Source organism: Micropterus salmoides, unplaced genomic scaffold (genome assembly GCF_014851395.1).
Source record: "Micropterus salmoides isolate LMB-PRFRI ecotype aquatic unplaced genomic scaffold, ASM1485139v1 Ms_hic_scaffold_19, whole genome shotgun sequence".
Classification (NCBI taxonomy): Eukaryota; Metazoa; Chordata; class Actinopteri; order Centrarchiformes; family Centrarchidae; genus Micropterus; species Micropterus salmoides.
The window spans coordinates 19,986,620-20,007,442 of NW_024041039.1; the positions used below are offsets into that span (position 1 = coordinate 19,986,620).

A 20,823-nucleotide genomic window follows, 5' to 3' on the forward strand; every position below is an offset into this window, starting at 1 on the left:
AAGCAGTTAAACTGATCTTACCCCTAAGGTAGAAGAACTTCCTATAGTAGTAGGCTCCCAGGTCCACATGCTCCACAATGTATTGTTTGCCCTTTTCACTGAGTGTGCTGGGGCCTTCCTTCGGGCCCTCTAGCACTGCTACTCCAGCATTTGTGCAGTGCGTGCTCACAGATGTTTCATATAAGTTTCCTTCCCCACTCAGGGTCCCTGAGCCACTGTTACCTGCTCCACCACCACCCACAAGCCCATGATAACCTACCCCGCCTGCTCCCAATCTACGCCTCCCATTGCCATCGGCACCTATCTCATTGCGGAAGCAGGGGCAACTTAGCAGCATTTCATTGCTTTGTTCATCTCCTGCGTCCAGGCCAGGACTGTCCCTCGAACTGAGCTCTTCCTGGCTTCCACTTGGGGAGCTGTAAGGCAGGCTGTGTGTGGACGAGAGGGTGGAGGTAGCCGAGGCTACAGCGGCAGCAGATGCCCCTGTGGTGGTATTTTTCCTCTTGCCTGCAATCTGCCGTAACTGAGTAACTTCGTTGAGGTCAAACAGCATGCTTTGAACATCATAGTGTGCAAAGCCTTTCTGACACACCCAGGGCTTGAGAGGGGGGCCCATGTCCTCTGTCCGGCTGTCCTCTATGTCAGACCCTGTTCTGGGGGAGTCTGATTCACCCCGCACGTTCCGAAGTATACGGAATATAGACTCATTCCCTGTCTCGGATTTAGTTCTTCTCTTAGGGGGCTTATCTCTGTCCTTGGTTTTAGGAGGCTTGCCTTCTGTGGGATCCTCCTGAAGATCAACGTTGGTCAGTTTGGGCCCAACATTTAGCATGTCCTCCAGTTTCTCTGGAGCAGGGCTCCGCTGGTCAAATTTGTCCCCTTGATAGCCCTTAAGCATTTCAAAGAAGCTCTCTCCAGATGCTCCATGCTGATCTATTGAGGAGGTGCTACCATATTCACGATGAAGAGGGGACCATTTGGCTCCCGATGTTGGACTCCAATCCTCTCCACTGTCTCCACTGCCTTCCATCTCACTGATGGTCATGTCACTGTTGCTGCGCTGACGGATGCGTCTCTGTCGTGGGTTTCTATGTGCAGGACCTCTGTAGTCTCCTGGGACTAGGTAACGGGTGTCCGGGCTGTAGTTGTTACCCTGGGCATGGGTTCGATTCTTCAAAGTATTGTGAATGTTACGCAGCATTGACGAGTCCTGAGGGCTCATTATAGAGCCTAACTTAATGTGACTTTTTGTAGCAGAGGGCACACCAGAGTTCTCAGGCTCTGTAGCGGAGTTCCACACAACCCCTGCAATGTCTTTCCTTGGGGGCCAGTCAGCCACCCGAGCCCGGACACCCATTTTAGGCACTCCTGTGCTCACAGTGGCATGGACATTATCTGTGCGGGTTGGAACAGCCCCTCCATTGACCATACGGAGGTGGCGGGTGTAAAACTCATCAGTGGCGGGATGGAACCCCCAACGGTGCGCTCCATGGGTGGGCCCTTCAGGCTGGTCATGACACCAGTGCCAATGGCTAAAGGCACTTAGCAGGGAGGCATCGCTGCCTCTGGAATGGGATGCTGCTCCCTGACTTCATGAGCAGGTTGATTGTCTGGATCAACAAGGGAAGAGGCAGAAAAAGGGAAGGGGCAACCCCACCTCTTCAGCACTCAGGCCTGCATACTGCTTCCTCAACTGTGTCAACACTGCTGCTTGGCATTTTTCTCTCCAAACTCCAAACCCACTATCCTGAAAAGAAAAGAAAAAACGGTTAATACAAGAGTAGTAAGGGTCTGGAGAGCAGATAACCACAAACGGGAAAAAGAGAAACCAAACTGGGTAGCAGGTCTTCAGTTAATAAGTTGTTGAAATAAGATCCTTAGTATTGGAAAACCAGATGACTTCAAACATGATTAACTTTGTTAAACTCTCCTTGATTAAGGAGAAAGCACAATGGTAATTACAATCTTACTTCTCAAGCCAAGCACGAACATTTCTCAACTTTTTTTTAATCACTCTTAAAATTCCTCATATTCAATGCTCATAGACACCACAGCTGAGCTAAAATCCAAACGTGTTAATTTTAGGGCATCTAGAAAAGAACTGAAAGTAAAATGATGCCTTTATTTGTTATTTTATCCCAAGAGAAGAGTAAAAATGCCTTAGTTGCCAATTTAATAAACCTGTTCAGGACTTATGTCATAACCAAGATAACACGTAAGTGGGCGGGAAATTATCTGGATCTATTAATAAATTAATTATTAGCTGATTCTCTTCAGCTGGCATACCTCTAAACATCCCTCTGTCATTGACTCTTGGCTTGTGACTTGTCTAATGTCTCTTGGTGTGCCCCTTTGGTAGCCAACATTAGTGAATTGTAATGCCGTGTTTTTTGTAGCTGCACATCAAAAAGCAAAGGGGCCCTTTGAAAGTCATCTGAGAAGTGGGTGATGATCCTCTGCCTGACAAATCGGGCCAATTTGGCAGTGAGACACTGGGGGAGATTAAGGCTCCACTCTCTGTCAGCCCTGCCTGGCTGCGGCTGTGATCACATTAGCCACAAGCGATGAGTACACTGTGACGGGCCTACAGCACAGCCACCTTCACACTGCATCCCAACATCAGGGCCAACTTTATGCTAATTAAGACACATACACTTACTTATTAGAGAGAAGCCACCAGCCTTCGCTTGAAAAAAGTAAAGAAATGGAAAGGAGTGCATAATATGTGACCAACAATGTCACAGTGAACTGAGAGATGGGTCAAATGTTCTCTAGACAATTTGTTTGATAACATCAACATCATTTTACAAGTCAGAAAAAGAGTGCAAGTGTGAAATCTCAAGCCTTTGGAGATGATTCTGTTTTCAGAGTGCCTGGGGCAAAGCATCTTCAAAAGACAGAAGAGTGTTGTCTGACAACAAACCTCTAAACCTGTGCATAGTATACAGTAGAGAGCCCTTCTGTCCAATATCGAGCAAAACCAAGCAGCATAAGATCTTAAAAGTAAGACTAACAGGCATAATTCCTCTTCTACCTCAACAGTGTGTCGAAATGGTATTTGGTTTGCTGAAAAATTATGCTCCTCCATATTTCAACTTTTCTGAACCACAAAAATACATCAGTAGTGAACAGGGTCCTCAAACAAGAAATTCATTATAGAAGGTTTCCTATGGTGCCTAATATCCGCACAACAGTCTGATGATGAGCTGAATTCTTTGCAAAAGAATATCAAATGAAATGGACTTGGCAATTTTCAGATGAAGATTCAGCTTCACGGTTACATGATATGAAATCTTCAGCCAGAAGGAATTTAAAAAAAGATGAAAGAAAATATCGCCACTGTGATCTTTCGTCTGTCACATAAGGAAGCTTCCCAACTATACAATCCTGTAGTGAATGAACCAATTCTTTGGGGCATGGGAGTAGAGCAGATTAATGAAAACTCATTAAGTAATTAAAAAAACTCATTCATGTCCTACTAACACCCTCGTTTCTCTGACATGAATAAGAGTGAAAATAGTCAAGGAATGTAAGTTTAACTGCCCAGTCCCAGAGTGCTGGGCCTCATTCCCCCATGCTGCCGAGGGTCTAAAGGGACACACAGAAGAATAGAAGGAACACACACACACGTCCCAGAAAACAGGCCTCTAATCTCCCCACTGACGAACATGCAGACAGGTGACTGGCTTCATGGTCTTCTCAGATTAAAGTGAAGAGTGTGGCATAGGGACTGACAGAGTGGGTCTTGTGTAAGTTTGTGGGACAATGAGAGACAGGTTTTTAAGTGTGAGAGACAGTCAGAAAGAAGCTAGGAGCAAACTAAGAAAAAACAAGAGACCCACAACATCCATGCAGAATTAAACTGAGTTTTCATAAGGCTGTGGGACATGTCCAGACAGCTTGAGCCTGTTGACTAAATGAGGTTAACTTCCTGTTAATTGGGGCTCTGACCTCCCATCTGGTCCATCAGGCTGATCAAGAGATGAGCAAAGCGGTGGTACAGTTGTAAAGTGTGGGCTGGTGACATCATTGCACACCTCTAAGGTGCTACAATGTGTTGTTCCGGCTGTAGGAACAAGTCTAGACACAGAGGACGGCGTTCTGACAGAGTAACATGCTACTCTAAAGACTAAGCCTGCTTGTGTTACAGGTGAGTCAGACAGCAGGCCTTCCAGGATCTTGTGACCAAACATACACACATACTAACAGAATTAAAAGGTGGAAGACAGACAGCAGTCAGCAGAACAGATGTGCACAGTAGTGTGGGGTGAATCAGAAACATGAACCTCGGGTCGGGGACTTTCAATTCTGACTCACAAAAATCAGAGTGATTAAAAAGAACATGACCTGAGTCATCATCACGACACAGCATGGTTGCTAGACGTTCTTAAAGTCAGGGCCTCCTGGAGGGGAATCACGGTTGCTGAGCTGACTTGGCTAACTGATGTCTCAGAGGACAACATGCTGGAGTTGAAAGACTGTTCGTCCTGGGTAGCCATACAGAGGGGGGATGATGTTTCCCAGTAGACTGGGCAAGTGTTTCCAAAGCCACGACAAAGGAGCCGAAGGATTGCCCTACAAGCTTGTAATTACTGCGTGCTTCAATGGGGCTAAGGGGCTGTTTGGCTGACACCACTGGCTTTCAAACAGGCACCCTACCATTTAGCCCATTGGCTCTCCCTGTCTTCTAATCTTTCCATGCTCTAAGGGCTGACTGGGCTGTTGGGCAGCAGGCACAAAGGTCCCTCTGTCCTGGCTTGGGCAAGACTGGGGCCCCATTCCAACATAGTGAAGTCTTTGAAAATTGCCTGGCACGAGAACATCACTATGGCTGTATATATGAGGACTGCCAGGAAAACCAAATTAATTAGATGCAAGGGGAACTGGAGAGATAGAGATGAAGCAAACACTGCACCAGAATTTGGAAACAAGGGAAACAGAAGCATCAGAGAACTAGAAGGATACATGCCTGATAAGGACAGAAAGACTCACCGACAGAAAAATAGCGAGAAGGCTTTCAACAAAAAATGAAAATGATGTGTGTTGAGCGCGTTTGTATCAGAATCATATGGTAAAACCCTGACTCACCGCCACAACACTTAACTGACAGCTGACTGAGATTTGGGGAAATAACATGGGAAAACCTTTCTTTCTGCGGACGTTTGTATAAACTGACAGCAGCAACTAAAGACTGGTGCCAAACTGCAGTTAAACCTCAAACTCTTCCACAGTGAGCAAGCTTTCTCACAAAGCTGTGCACCGGTCAGACAGAGATTGAAGCTTCAGAAAGGAAAAATTCTGCAGTAACAATAATTCCTACAGACTCCTACACAACATCATTTCCTGTCAAGGAAGGAATTTTGAGGAGTAAGGGGTAAACTGGGGTCTTGACACATCCACTGAGGTGTAGTCTAAACCATGGCTGCCCATAGGCACAACAGATGCACAGGAAGTAGCATCCCCCCCCCCCCCCCATCTCTGTGAGCACTGCTCTTTTTTACTCTGCCTGCTGGCTCCTCCTGTATATACATCTGGCTGAGGACCAGGCACAAACCTGCCCGTCTGATTGAGCTAACCTGAGAAACCAACACCATCAGAGAAAAACAGACAGGCCTGCTGGCAGACAAGCGATACTATCGTCATCCAGCCGCGAGCCGAGATCCTGGAATTCCACCAATTTCAGTGGAGGAAGTGATGAACGCCTGTGTGTGAGTGTGTGTGAAGGAGGGGGGGGGTAGGGCATGTTCAGGCAAACTCTTTTAGAGAAGTGGATCGCTGACTGCCCAAGTGATATAATACACTTTAAAGTCTGTCATGACTTTACAACAGCCTTGTCTTCTATCTTACACTGAAAGCTTTGATCTATGAAATTACCAGCTCTGGATTATAACACAATAACACGAGAAGTGAACCAACAAATTGCTCAACTGACCACACATGCGATGCAAACGCCACGTGTAGTTGGAGCACTTCAAAAATCCGGCGGCAGTCTATCAACATTCATCATCACCATTGTTCTGTTATGTGCTGCTGTTCGGTCCTAACTCTCTGGGCCCCTTGCTATCACTGCAGCACAGTTGAGTGAGTAATGGGCATAGCTAACCACTGGCAAAGTGAATTTCACTCACAGCCTTGCACAAGAAGACAGATCTGGAGGAGCGCCAGAATATATTCATTGCCATTATCTCCAGCAGGTTGTCCTGGATCCCTCCTCTCTTTTTATCCATAAAGAACTCCACCAGGGTTTCACATTCTACGTGGGAGAGACAGCAGGATAAACAGACACTTGAAACACTTGACATAGTTAGCAATAGTAAACCCATTCCTATTTCCAATGTCATTAACCGTGTGGGCCAGGAGTTTGACAATGAAAGCCTTTGTCCAACTCCCTGAGGGCCATTTACCTCTCAAACAAAATCTAATTGCACCGCTAGCAGCTTAGGTGGTCTGCCTGTCTAGAGTAAAGAAGGGTTACTACTTCTTATACTCTAATCTGTTAGTTACCCCGTCAAAACAGAAAGAGTCCACAGTCTTGAACAGGCTTTTGTGCAATTGATTTAAAGTATGTAAAGTCATCACCAAAAGCCAGCACAGAAGTTTTACAACTTTATGGTCCATAAATACATTAATCTACCGAGGCTGAGCCAGAGTTGGTTTAGTGCCTCGTATTTGACGTGGGGTTATAGATGACATGTCTTTATTGGCTGAGGCTGAGATTTAAGCTCGTCAGCTTTTTAAAGTTGTGCGTTATAAAGAGCAGCGGAGAGGAAGTAGTGCGCTGCTGCCTGAAGAGGAATGTAAAACTAATTCTAGAGGTTGCTGCGTGGTTGGCGAACAGCATTTGGGAGCTAAGGTCTGCTGCTCTAGGCCGCACTTTCCCTCTCCCTGCCCTCTTTGCCCCCCTCCAACCCTAGCACTCCATTAGAGAGACAGCGAGCTCCTGATGCACGTGGACAGGTACATGCAGCGACAAAGGCTCTCACATACACACACACATGGTAATGCAAAACCCTGAAAATAAAAACACCAAATCCTACAGAAGCTACAAGAACACAAAGCAGTCAAATTGGCTCATAAGAGTAAACACTGGAAACTCATGGGACAACAGTTATTTTTGAATAAGACAAAATCAAAATGCCTTTTGTTTCTGCTAAACATGAAAGACAGTACTTTTCTGTCCCCCGCGCAGCTCGTAAAAAAGCTTTTTCTACAGTACCTGCCTCAAACTAAGATTACCCTTTCTTGGAAATCACATGTCTGAAATGCAAGTTATGGTCTCTGGGTAGAGTCAAATCAGGGCTGCCCAGAACAAAAGAGTCTGCCCAAAAGAAACTTGTGGCGACATTTAAATCCAATTTTCAGATACAAACTGACAATCACCACCACTGCAGAGCCTTGGTTTTGTTGAGCACCAAATTTGATCCACCAAGCAGTGTTTGCAGATGGAAAGCCAGTTGGCTGTAGCCTTCTCAACCATAATCTTTGTTCTTAATCTTTTTATAGGGTGATGAGGAAAGAATTGATATCCTACAATGTTATGTGCCTATATCTGCCATATCTTCTGTATATTGCAAACTTTGGCATACCCGCAATTAATGAACTGAACATTGACAACTCTGTTTTACAAATAGGCTAACTTCTGGTATAGTTACAGAGTTTTCTCAGTACAACACTATAGCAGTAGTGTGTTGTAGTAGCAGTAGTACTGGTGTGTGTGGCGAAATATAGTTACAGACTAGTTGTCGTCATGAATTTACCTGTTCCAGCAGGTTGGTATAAATGGGTCAAACGCCTGTTGATATGTTCATTGGTCAGCAATGAACATAAGTTTTGTGTGTGTAAATGGCTGACGGAGCAGCGAGTGAATGGTAGTAAACTTTGCCGCGAGTGGTGGCATTGTGCCAAAAGCCCAAAGTCCACCCAGTCAAGTGCCACTTTGACAATACTCCCACCTGCAGGTGCTTGATACGCATGCTCACATTGTAATGAATCTGGGCAAAAAAAAAAAAAAAGGATAAAATACTTTGATATCAGATGGCATTACTAACACAGAAGCTTAAAACAACATCTAGAGAAATGTAAAATGACAATTCCACCCTTTATGCTGCCCCACACAAAAAACAACCATTTCCACACAGGCACAGTGCCAAACAGCGCGTACCGTTTTTGCAGCAACTCACTGCACCGTTTCCTCCAGGTTTGTGATTTATTTGGGAATGCTTCCCTGTGACATCTGAGAAAGAAAGCTTTGGATTTCTAAACTAACCCCTAGCTCTTGCAGAGTCTCTTTCACCTACTGCCTCTATTGACAACTCCCTTAAGAGACAATAAGGTGACTCCCACCTTGGCAGTCATGCATTTGAATGTAACAGCTGTAGGTTTTATTGCTATTACACTGGAATATTTCCAATTGTTACATTGTGTTAAAAATGTTGTCTTTCTCAACTGAGCAAGCAGGCCACCTAGATTAACCCCAATGCAATGGGAGCATTTCCCAGCAGTGTGCCTTGTTAAACAGGGCAGTGTGGGCTGGGGCAGAGAGGTGTTTGCGGGGGCACTCTGTTTCCTCTATTTGCCCAACAAAGGGTAGATCTGCCCCTTTTATCTTTTCCTAAACAAATACTCCCAGCTCAGCATGGCTCTGTGTCTGCTCAAATGTGTGTATGTGTTGGGATGCAGCAGTTGAGGATTAAAATAGGATGTGAGAGTAGCAGCAGTATAATTAACAGTGTTGATGCAAGGAGGAGGGCTGAGTGAATAGTTTGTGTGTTTGCTGTCTATAATTCAGGCGCACCACGTGCCAGAAGACTAGGGGATTGGGCCCAGCCAGGGGGCCCGCCAAACACTCCCAAGCCTGCTATTACTTCATTCTCGGATCACAGGCCCACACGAGTGAAACAAATCAGAGTAAAGCCTGCGGTGCTGTTCATACATCTTATGACTCTAGCATGTTCAGATTCATTTTGACTGCTCCACTGGATCAATGTCACATAAGTGGCAGTAGCAGCAGAGATGTGGAGCTGTAGGAACGTCTAAGCGGGGGTTTAAACAAGAGTGGGTCATCACATGGAAATTATGGAGACATTATGATATTTTGAGTGTGCGAAGGCTGGTGTCAGAAATGTGATGTTTCAGTGTGTAGTGTAGTCTGCTGGCTGCTTGAGGCTGGGGCATCCAGTGGTCACACACATTGCATGCCAGAGAACCATTCTATGTGCATGTCTGTGCCCATCAGTGAGTATTGGTCACTTGCCCGGTGCCAGTCCTAGCTGGGTACAGGCCAATACAGCCATTACTCCTTGGCCCATGGTTACTAACAGTGGAAAAAGAGGCCTACACAAGCATAGGAAGTGTGCATGACAAGTATTTAATGGAACACCAATAATGTGACCCAATTCAATCCAGACAGCAACCATTTTTGAGGCAGTGCTACTAAATTTTATAAGTAGGAGCACCAGCGCAACGTGCAGTAGTCTATGGATTGACATTGACTATTGATTAAATACTGAATTTAAAATGAATTGATTGACTGGAATAATAACGAGGCAGCAGAGCCAAAGCTCAGTAATGTATTTTATTATTTTCTACATTTTATAATTTCTACAATTTATTATTTATGTTAATGTTAATATTCACTTATCAAAGATAAGATTTAGAAGAAGTCTACTTATTCTTAGACAGACAAGCTCTTTTAAAGCAGGGTGGATTGTAGAGGGAGCACTGAGGTTTACATGGCTCATGGGTCAGGTAGGGGTGCCCCCTTTGCAGAATTTTGCTTTGGTCCCTATGGAGTTACATGTTGATTTAAGTGGTGCTCCTAAATTGTGTTCTGGTGCTCCTATAAATTTCAGTTGGGCGCACCAGTGCTACTAGTGGAAAAAGTTAGTCTGGAGCCCTGGGGGTGCTTGGGTCCTCTTTTTGCTTGCTTGCAAGTCTGTTTTTTAAATCTTTATGACTGTATTTCAAACCGCAAAAAGTGAATGAGGTTGCATTTATGGGCATGAGTATGTGTAAGTATGGAAGTATGGGTTTGGGATGAGGACAGGGCCAGGGTGAGAGCAGTTAGGTCTTCGTGTACAACTGTGTATGAACAATAAGGTCAGTTGGCAGCTGCCCGACAGATTCTCACAGCAGAGGTGTCAATATGACAGATGCCTGTGATATTTGGAAGTCATCCACTGCCCTGTCCTCTCACATCCTCTGCCTGATTACACAGGTTGCAAACAAGCCACATCACAGAGGACTCTGCAGGAAGAATTAAGATTCGACCACACTTACCACGATAAAGTAAAGCACATTTTAACTCATCACAAACTCAGAAATAATGTAAGAGTTAAGTGCTGAGGGAGAAAATCAGAGCCTCTATGTCCGTGTAAAAAAAACATTGTATCTCTTGCTAAAACACAGACACATTAACTGAGTGCTTAGATCAGATAACAGCCTGACAGGAAACAGACAGCTCTCAGGGATTTTGAACCCCACAATAGGAACTTATTCTGGTGCTAAAATTTTAAGAATGGAATACTTTGGAATGACATATTGGTTTGTTCTTTATTTTGACGGGGCTGTCTGTACAGGTTGTGGTAAGGTGATGTTATGGAAGAGGAGCGGTTGTTTTATTAGACAGCTTCGGAAGGGTCAGGACCGCGCTAAGCAAACATGAGAAACATGAGCTTCACTGAGGCAGCAGCAGCACTGACCACAGTCTGTTTAAAAGGCCCCAGGGAATGCCATCAAATCTATTATAAAGATGCTCTGCACATCCTTTGGAGTTCATTTTCATCAGTCAAACTGATCTATTGATCGATCAGTTTGCTGCTCGTCCAACAAATACACCTCTGCATCAATCAGAGTAAAGCACATGAACTAATTTGATTACACAGATGAATAGGGGCAGCCATAATGAAATGCAAGGATTCCCCACAGACTACTATCAGTGACAGAGGAGCACAACACTGCTCCTAAGAAACAACAGGATCCTTAGCTGAGAGAGCAGCAGTCAAAAGGAAAACATAGCCAGCCATCCTGGAAGGCCAGAGTCAAGGTGAATGCTTGATTAATATCCCCTCACATTGGCCAAATAGCTGCTGTGCTGTCACCAGATATTAATTGCGTGCCTAGTGCACAAGATGTACTGTACAATTTTGTAATTAACTATTTAATACAAGTTTGCAGGGATGAAGGCAGAAATATATGAACAGGACCTTGCCAGGTAAGCGTTTTTTTCTTGGAAGGCAGCCTAATTTCCCGACTAAGGACTCAGAGGAAAGTTCAGGTGTGCCTCAGCAACCAGCGTTATTTGTCCAAAATGGCATCTAGTTTATAAAGGGACAGTTCTGCATGTGGAGATGCTTGTTGAGGTCACAAAACTGACAACAGCGTAGTAGAGTTACACACGTAAACCTGTTCCAGTCATTGATTTTGGCACGTGTCCTGTGCATCGCCCAGTGCACCTCAAGCCCAATTATAAACAGGCAGACCCGCAGAGTAAAGGTGCCCTGCTGTCTGTGCCAGAAAATCACAGTGCAAACCTGCACAGCATGCTGCTGCACTGCACTGCACTGCACTTACTGGCACACTCCAGCCAGCTCTGCTACTGTGGTTTAGCATGCTTCCGTGCCAGTTCCATGCAAGCCACATCCCATTTAAAGCAGTTGCCCAGGGTGCAGTGTTTTCAATACTTGTTTCAATTAAACAACAAAAAACACTGACTTTAAAATACAGGACAACATAAGGCATGCAAATAAGCATCTGCTTAATTAATCAGTGTTGTTTTAGTCTTAGTTTAAGGATTACCCCCCTCCTCCCCCAGCTGGCACAATAACCAGGACAGAAGGAGGAAAACATGCAATTTCTGACTTGAGATCTCTGTATTTGCATCTTCCAACGTATTTTAACACCTGATTTCGGCTTCTCGGTTCTGTTAATAATGAGGCAAAAGGTAAACATCTAGGGCACAACAGCAAACCAGTATGTTTGCAAGTGCAGGTTTTCACTTAGTAGCAAACTAGCCACTGGTGGCTATCTCTTCATCAGCATTCAAGGCAGGTGAGTATCACGTAAACACAAACACAGCTCCCTAGCACTAACAGTAATGCTAACCGCTGAACTAAGCTAACTAATCAATAGTTCTGTAGAGAGATACACAGAAACTATATATTATACACTTTAACACTGGAAGAAGCAGTTAGTACACGGTCAAAATGTGGAGTCTCATTAATATACAACTTCCTTGGCTTCTACATGCATGAGTTATACAAGCACATGCCCATTTTCATATTTAAAAGACAGCTTTCAGTTTCAAATTTGTTTCTTGTGTTGCAAAGCTGTAGGCACGCAGGGTATCCAAGAATACATCAATGAAACACACAGGAAACAGGCGGCGAGAGAGGAAAGGCTAGGAAAGCAGTCATGTTTGCTATTAGCAGGCCCTATGTGCCCTTTGCACCTGGAGCAACATGGAAAAAAGGACTATGGCCTAATTCACCAGATAGTGTTCTGTGAGGCTATACACTATAATTATTTTGACATTATTATTGAGTTATTTTTATGCTTCTTTTTTTTAAAGGCCGAGGTAATAATACAGACATACTGCATGAATAGTGAGTTTCCTACACACTTCAATCAGTGCACCTGAAACTTCAATTTTTTTAAATTAAATCTTTTTTTAAAAAGTCATCTGAATCTAGCAAAGGAAGCCCTTTGGTTCACAGTGGTCTCATTCTTCCCTCTCAGCTTTTCTTGGAACAAAGCAGGAACTCGCCGGGTGGAAATGGATTCCCTGGTTCCATGTGGAATTTTGGAGCAATCTAAGGAGGGATTTTTTGGGGAGTTTCAGTGCAGGAAACAAAGCACAACACAAACTAGAGTAAAAATGCTTGCTTTTTCAGAGACCTTTAAACAAGAATGTTCAGGAGACAAGCTCACGCCGTGATCTGTTGTGCCAGAATTCCTATTTCACCACACATGCCCTGGTCCCTGAAAGTAATAAAAACAGTTGTAAGCATGAACAGGAATGAGGACAAGCTGAACAGACCTGTCTACGCATTGAGATCTGCTCTGAGCTCAGCCATGACCAAGCCCTCATGCATTCCTGCCTGCTTCTCGGATTTCTGTCCACAGGAGGGACAACTGCGAAACCTCTGTGGCTTTTTTGTATGTGGAATTATTTTCCACCGCTGCCCACACAGGCTCGGCATGGGGCACGGGCCAGTAACTCTGCTTGATTGTTTTGATTCTTCTCCAGGCAGAGAGTTCAGTATTCCGCTCCAGAGAGAGTGCGCAGGCCAAACAGAGGAGACAGTGTAGCAACTGGCAGACATGTTCAGACAATACAGCGCATGTCATCACGGTGTGGCAGCAGAGATAGCCTACAGCAACAGCGATCATCAGAATCAAGGATTTCATTATGGAATGTTTTTTTTGGGGGGGGGGGGGGGGGGGACAAAAGTAGTTGTTTTGTCAAACTGTCTTTATTTTTTACTTCTCCATCTTCTTCTGCACCATGTCGTACTATTTTCGGCATGCATGAGGTTTGATGGGAGCAGAAAAGGGGAATTACACAGTGTCTGATCTCTGCATGACTGTGGGTTTTGGTTTAGGGCTTAAAGTCGGAGGCAGGATGACAGAAACCAGTCACAGAGATGTTGCTTTAGTTCATGAGTTCAACTGACCACCAAATGGGGACCCACAAGTCAGTCAGGTAAGGTCGAGAAACCACTTTTCACCTGTCCACTACTAAACTCCCCCTGCGTCAGTTAGCCGTACAGATTCTCCCGCATAGATAATTATAGTGTCCAAATGCCGTGCATTTTTGCGAGGTCAAAATTCCCCAAACTTTGTGACAGGTGGGGTGAAAAGGAGGGGACTTTTCTCTTTGTCTGCACGCATTTGCTCTGTGACAGTGCCCTGAAAAGAGATTACATCATCACTATTGTAGCTTCCGAGCCCTCTGCTTTCCTCCATTGGCTGGTATACAGTGGACCATCCGATGCAGACAAAGAGAGAGCATTCCAGCAGTTTAGCAAGCAGGAAACGCAGACCCGTAGTCACACCTCATTACAATCAAACTCATCAACCCCCCTCAGTCGCCAGCGAAAAGACACTCACACGGAAAAAACACTGGGGGCCACATTATCATCAAGTCATTTGACTTCTGACAATGGGCTGACTAATATTGGTCAGACACATCACTTATGTTAAAACCAACGGAGCTTCCCTTTTTTTCTAAAAAATAGAGAGATTACAAGTTATTGCTGAAGGTTGTGTCAAAACACATGATCACACTCACTCATTCTGGTGTTTTTCATAGAATAAACAAGCATTAAGAAATCGGCCCTGTAGCTGACATTGGTCATGTTGGTACACCAGATGGTCCAGGGCCACACCTCAAGGTATTTTGGTTTGTCGTCTATAGTCTGTCATCAGCAACAGGTGGTTACAGGTGGAAGGGGCAAAGGCTCAACAGCAGCTTTTCAGGTGATACTGCGCATTTCCAAAAGGTGCTCTGAGGAAGTTTAGAAATGAAGTTACAGTAAGACATGTGACGGTAACCAAGAAGCAGCAAAGAGCTTGGTCAAAACCCACTTTAGACATTAAGATCATTAAACCAACAAAGACTAGCGCACTTTGAACTTGAGATTGAATCATAACATTAATCTTATTATTCATTAGAAAAATGTAAACAGTCGATTTCAGCATTTCATGAAGGCCACTTAGCATAATTGCAGAACCACACATTCCAGAGAGCCAAATTGTAAAGCAGCACAATGCTGCTCTTGTTGCTGTCTTTTATCGTTGCGCGAGCTATTCCCTTCGAGCCAACGCACAGGAGACAATAGAAACATAAGCTCAAGTTAGCAACAGGAAGCATCCCCCTGTGAATGTGCGGGCACGTTGGAAAAGACTCCACAACAAATGAAGCACAATAACAATTGTTGCTGTTATGTGAGAAGTATGATGAAAAAAAGTGAAAATAGAAACACTGTCCTTTAGAAATAAACCAGGGGGAGGATTATTTATGCTGGTAAGGAAGATGAGAAGCAATGGCTTTTTTCCCCTAAAGGATCATGTTTAGAGTTTGCAAATAGATGCATTTTGATGAGAGCGGCACAAAAAACCCCTCATCTTTGGACTTATCTTGTCAACCAGCTGTTATTCGTATAGGCTTCATGCTGCCATGGCTGCAAACTAGTCTGCCTAAATGAGATGTTTTAAGGCCCACGCAGTAATGCCTTTATTTTCTGGTATTTTTGTCAGCAGCATAAAACACAGATTTGTTGGCCCACTGGCAGATTAAAACAGGGCAAGCATACTTCTCCCAGTAGCAATATGAAGCTGTATAGATTAATTCTCTATAAGAAATCCCATCAGAAAAAGCAAGATGCAGTCTGGTGTGAATAATAGCTACAATTTAGAACAAGCTAACGGGACAAAGCCGAGATTAGACTCACTAGTAAAAAATGGCAGTGCCGCTGTATGATCAGTCATGCCCACCGCAGGTCAGCTAAGCCTATCAAGAACGCTAAAAATCCTTGATCCTTGCCCAAAGCCATACACCAAAGCTTCCTTTTTTCACCTGACTCCTGCGAAGTTATCCCACTCCAACAAGCACAATACAACACAGTAACAAGTACAGGGGGAGCCCACTGGTTTTCACTTTCTTACCTGCATAACTGCTTTGTTACAGCTTATATTTTGTAAATATGCTAATTTTGGACACAATGCTGCATACAATGGATTTGAACTCTGGCTGAAGGCTGGCACTGTTTCCTGTTTGTTACTATCTAAACAGTCCACTGTTTGCCTTGTTGCCATGCATTGACAGATCTTTCCTATTATATCATGTTGCCACCACTGTAATGATCTGTATTCTCTCTAGCTATTCCAAAACACTTGCTATGTGCCCACAGTGGACCAAAAAGAGCTGGTTTTGTGTAGCCTGTATTGTACACATTAAGCATAACTAAATCAGCAAAAGGAGGGTCTGGCATATTGATCAGACTGAACTCTGTAGACATTCACCATGCAGTCAGCTGCTCAAGAAGATGATGAACCAGGCAAGGCTGTAAACAAATCAGAGATCTGGGGGCCATGCAGCTGTGGTGAGAAGGAAATCACCTCTATGAAATCCCTCCTCGTGTGGCAGCAACCCGGGGTACATCATGCTGAAAAATAGAGATTTTCGGGTGGTGACAGTTACACAATGAGACATCCACACATGCTATATGTAGTGGTGCACGATGCCACCTGTGAATCGTCTCCCCGCAGTAGTGCTCAGAACAATGCCCTTGACATATAGGCTACAACGACGCAGCAGATACATGTCTTTTGACACTTCGTCTACCAGCAGCCCTGCTAGTTAAAAACACAGTGGCACTGATTGCGCACTGGCTCTACACTGCACCTTCACACAGCACAAAGATGTGCTTTGTCCACAGACAGCCGACCGATGTGTGCAGGCACCTTCTACCACGAACACAGCAGCGGTATCCCTACTCACCTTTTCTCTTTCAGCCTCAAGCTTCTGCATGTCACACAAAACGAAGCGGGGTTTTTCCTCCTTTTGTTTCAACTCGTAACAAGGTCCTAAAAGTCCGAGACACAAACTGCGCAGCGCTCTTCCTTACCTTCGCGGGGAACGTGTTCGCTCCGGTTCAAACCGAAAATGCGCCGGTGTCTCACACGAAAGGCAACTTGGAAGTTTGATACAAAGTTACGGGTTTGCCTCGCTGCGCTATGCAGCTGCTGGAGGGATGAGATCATTCAGGCAGCCTCCCCCCTGGCTCTCTCTCTCTCCCTGCCCCGGAGTCTCGCGAGAAGGCTTCGTGGGGGAAGCAAACGTTTCCGTGGCAACAGGGCTCACCTGTAGTGGGTTGACGGTGAGGAGGGGAAAACGAAGAGCTCTCACTCTGCGTTGAAAAACCAGACTGACTATGCAACTATGCAAGCTAATGCTAGGAAGCACATTTTTTTTCTTTTACTTACTCTGAAGGTCCAGTTACATTCCTTTTCAGAGGTAAGTTAGGTTTGAACAATACTAATTGGGTGTTTCAAATTATTTAAATAAACTGGACAGCCAGTAGGCCAAGTGATATTTAATGGCCATTCCCAGCAAAAGAATAGGCCTACACAAAATATAACTTTGCCATGTTAACAGGGTGTTTTCTGTCTTCTTAAGACTTTAAGATTTGCTGCAGTAACAAGATGTTTTGTGTCGTCTCAGGAAGTCCAAATGTTAGCAGGGTGTTTTATGTCATCTTAAGACAAATCTTCCTTCAAATTTGTTCCTTTTCACTGCTAATCAGTCAAATTCAAGGACATACAATTTAGTAGGGACGCTACCAATATCCAGCAACTAGGCTACTTAATTGTGCCTAGCAATAATTTTGATGAACACAATAAATATAAAACTGTCACCAGTAACAGCTAGTCTGGATGGGAGATGCAAACGTAGCAAAAGCTGTCCACCTTCAAACGAAAAAGTAGTAGTGTGGATGTAGCCTTAGTACACAGAACCTTCTTGTGAGGAGGGCCTTTCCACTGACAATAATGAAATTAAACCATACACACAGGAGCTCTAGGGAAGGAGCATTTTACCTATTGTTATTTTTTTAAACTAACAACATTTAACCTAGCCTACTGTTTCAAATGCCCTGTTGAAAACATACGGTTAAAGGAAATTTAAGACAACTTTCAACACAGTTTCTAAAGCTTGCAATGCCATGCAGTGCTTAATGTAAAAATATTGTATTTTTTTAAAACTAATTTTGCTATAGTCACATGCAGGGTTATTTGGGCCAAAATACATGCAAATCAAAAATATTGTCCAGAGATGAAGTTAGAATACAGACGTGATGAGATTGAATCGAGTGATTCATCGCTCAAATATAAACAATCTTTGGTGGTATTTTACTGCAAGCTGTGTGTGTAGGGAGGAGCACCGGGGGTGGGGAGGAGAGGCCCCTGGCATTCCTCCTCCAATATTTGCTGCTTCCAATAGCCAACATTACTTACCTGACTGTCAACCACAGACCAATATGCCCGTGGGAAATATATTCATCAAATGTCCTGTATCACGACAACACAAATATTTAAATGTGATGTGCAAAGGCTAGTGAGTCAGGCTATCTACAAACAGAAATAAAATAGTGTCAGGTGACTGAGTTTCACTGTTGTCCCAGCGGCAACCTGCCAGAAACATTAGGGCACTGCCTGGCCTGTGTAGCCTGTGGCTCTGACATCACCATGATGATGTGGATGTGAGCGGATGTGCAGAAAATCCACTGCTAATCTGCAGACCTGGCAAACAATGCATACTGTGCATAGAAAACTTAAGCTGGATAAGAGCTCGTCACACAGCGGCAAGGTCGATGCATTCCTAAATGCATGTTTTTGGACTTGTCTTCAGGTGTCACTGTGGTAGTAAAGCATTCCTGCAGCTGTATCAGGCTACCAGTATCAGCAGATCTTGTGAATTGGTCGAGAAAGAAGATCTCGACAAATAAAGAATGAATCAGCAGGCTAAAGGACGCATAATGCAGTTATTTAAGTGAGCGTCTTAGTGTACATGATGACATGCCTTATAATTGTACATCCTTCCTACTGTATTTCAAGCCTCATTACTATGCCCACACAGAGCGGTTTCAGACATGACAACATCTATGTTTGTCAACCTTGTATCAGAGCAACACATCTTTGTAGCAGGTGTCTCACTGTATATATGGTCCAATTAAAACAAAATAAATCAAGGAGGGAGAATATTGGATTTAAAGGGTTTTAATTCAGTGTAAACAATTTGTGAATGTGTGTGTGGTGAATGTTAATTCATAAAAGCATGACAGAAGTTATCCGTTGGTAGGATCAAATCAGCAGCACCATCTGCTGGATAGGCTAGCAACTTGTAACTACACTTTAACATACTGTATCTCCACTACTCTTAAAGCACTTATAAAACCTCAGATAATATTCCCTCAGCATTTCAGAATATCACCCTCATGTAATAAGGCTTAAAAGTGTGGAGGACAGCATATCTGCTTTGACTGTGATGTATGAGAAATCTTAAAATGTTGGAAGCTATTCTTAGGTCTTGGTTAATCTTAATAGTCTTTGGATGTCAGGCTCGATGTCAATGGTGGGGAACTTCTTGCTGTATCTTTTAAAGGGCTCTCCCTCTGGCCCGACGAGGAATTTCTCAAAGTTCCAAGAGATGTCCGTCCTGCTGATGGGACTCCAAACCAGAAATTTGGGGTCCTGCATGAAGGAGTTGGGGTCGTCATCGGGATAGTGGAGCTTGTCTTTAAGATAGGCAAAGACCGGGTGTGTGTTTGTTCCGTTGACATCACACTTCTCAAAGATAGTAAAGTTGGGCTGAAAGCCGCCGCCTGGGCGCACATTCTGCAGTGAATTCAGGATCTCACCATTGGAGCAGTTCTCCTGCAAAACACAAGTATTCATTTCCATATTCTCCAGCTGTATATACTACACAGCTATATTGTAATGGCTTTAATGCTCATAGTTTGCTTCTAATCTTAGCGATAACAGGAATTAAACTGATTACTGTCGCAAACAAAATCACTCTCTATAAGAGTGCTAAGCAGATTTAACACTCTTTAGATTTAATGTCTAATTGCAGTATCAACGCTAAAGTACCAGCTACAGTTTGCACAATATGCAATCATGCTCTTCTTACTGAATTGCTGTTTGGGTGAAAACATAGGGAAATCATTCTCACTGGCCAAAGTAAACATGGAAGAATGTTCATTTTCAGAAATGAAACATGGCCTAGCAAGTTTAAATACTGTTTAAATCAACTAATGGTTATAATGAAATGCAAGAATAATGATTGAAATTGGCTTTAACATGCTAAGGAATTCGGGTGTATCTTCCAATTTGTAAAAATGTATTATATATCCAGAGGAAGCACTAAACTGAGTAACGTTTTCTATTAACATGTAAACTGATACAGCAGGGCTCCCCATGAATAGTAAGATCATAAGCATATAAAGTAATTTAGGAGTCCTATATGCATATTGCATACTGAAGTGCCACTGCCAACAGTGCAGTTCAACTGACCTGGTATCCAAACTGGTTACAGGGAAAACCCAGGACCACCAGCCGATGTGGGTACTTGCTCTGAAGCTGGTTGAGCTCGGAGAAGTCCCGGGTGGTGGTGCCTCAGAGCGAGGCCACATTTTCTATCAGGACCACTCTACCCCTAAACACGTTGAAATCAACAGTGTCTCCCTCCAACGTCTTGGCCCTCAGGTCGTAGAAGGTCTTGGCGATGAATGTCATCTTGACTCCTGTGCTTCCACACTGCCGGCAGATGGGATCTCAACGTGCGATTGTACCCCAGTTTTGGTCACCTGACTCACTTAGGGCAGAAAGCTGCCTTTCATGGGTGTCAAATGGCTCTGCAAGAAGCTGATACACCTGTAATGCAACACTATTAACAAGTTTCAGACAGATTGATGTAACTTCCAATGAAACCACACAAGCACATGATGCATGATTTACTGTAAGGTGTGTTATCCTAATTCAGATAAGCTTTGAAAAGTGTTTACATTTTATAATAATGTCTTTGAACCCAAACGTCATGTGCTGTTAATCACTGGAATTATTTTAAAATTTGGTTATTATCCCGAGTATGTTTTTGTGTGTTGACTGGAGCAAATAACATGTATTATTGCCATGTTTTCGGCTTTATGGTGTGTCTATGACAAGTATCTGTTTTCTTAGTCATCAAATATTTAACATGTGATCACCTGTCTTTCACAGAAGGTGATGAAAAATGAATGAACCTACCGCCTGAACTCTCCGTGT

General features: G+C 43.8%; 2 protein-coding genes across 2 annotated transcripts in view; both read right to left on the reverse strand.

The window, feature by feature from the left end:
* Nucleotides 1–16,784, reverse strand: part of LOC119910394 (signal-induced proliferation-associated 1-like protein 1) — a 34,859-nt gene extending 18,075 nt beyond the window's left edge. The window contains 3 exon segments of the mRNA XM_038728996.1: nt 22–1,467; nt 1,470–1,747; nt 16,629–16,784. Of these exon segments, the coding sequence (XP_038584924.1) occupies nt 22–1,467; nt 1,470–1,515 (1,492 nt within the window). The 5' untranslated portion in view covers nt 1,516–1,747; nt 16,629–16,784.
* A 2,182-nt stretch (nt 16,785–18,966) lies between these two features.
* On the reverse strand, nt 18,967–20,514 carry LOC119910873 (glutathione peroxidase 2-like). Its single transcript, XM_038729695.1, has 2 exons — nt 20,074–20,514; nt 18,967–19,434 (listed from the first exon to the last, which is right to left on the reverse strand). Exons 1-2 carry the CDS (start codon nt 20,293–20,295, stop codon nt 19,081–19,083), a joined length of 576 nt encoding a protein of 191 aa, XP_038585623.1. The 5' UTR covers nt 20,296–20,514; the 3' UTR covers nt 18,967–19,080.
* Between the last annotated feature and the right edge of the window lie 309 nt (nt 20,515–20,823).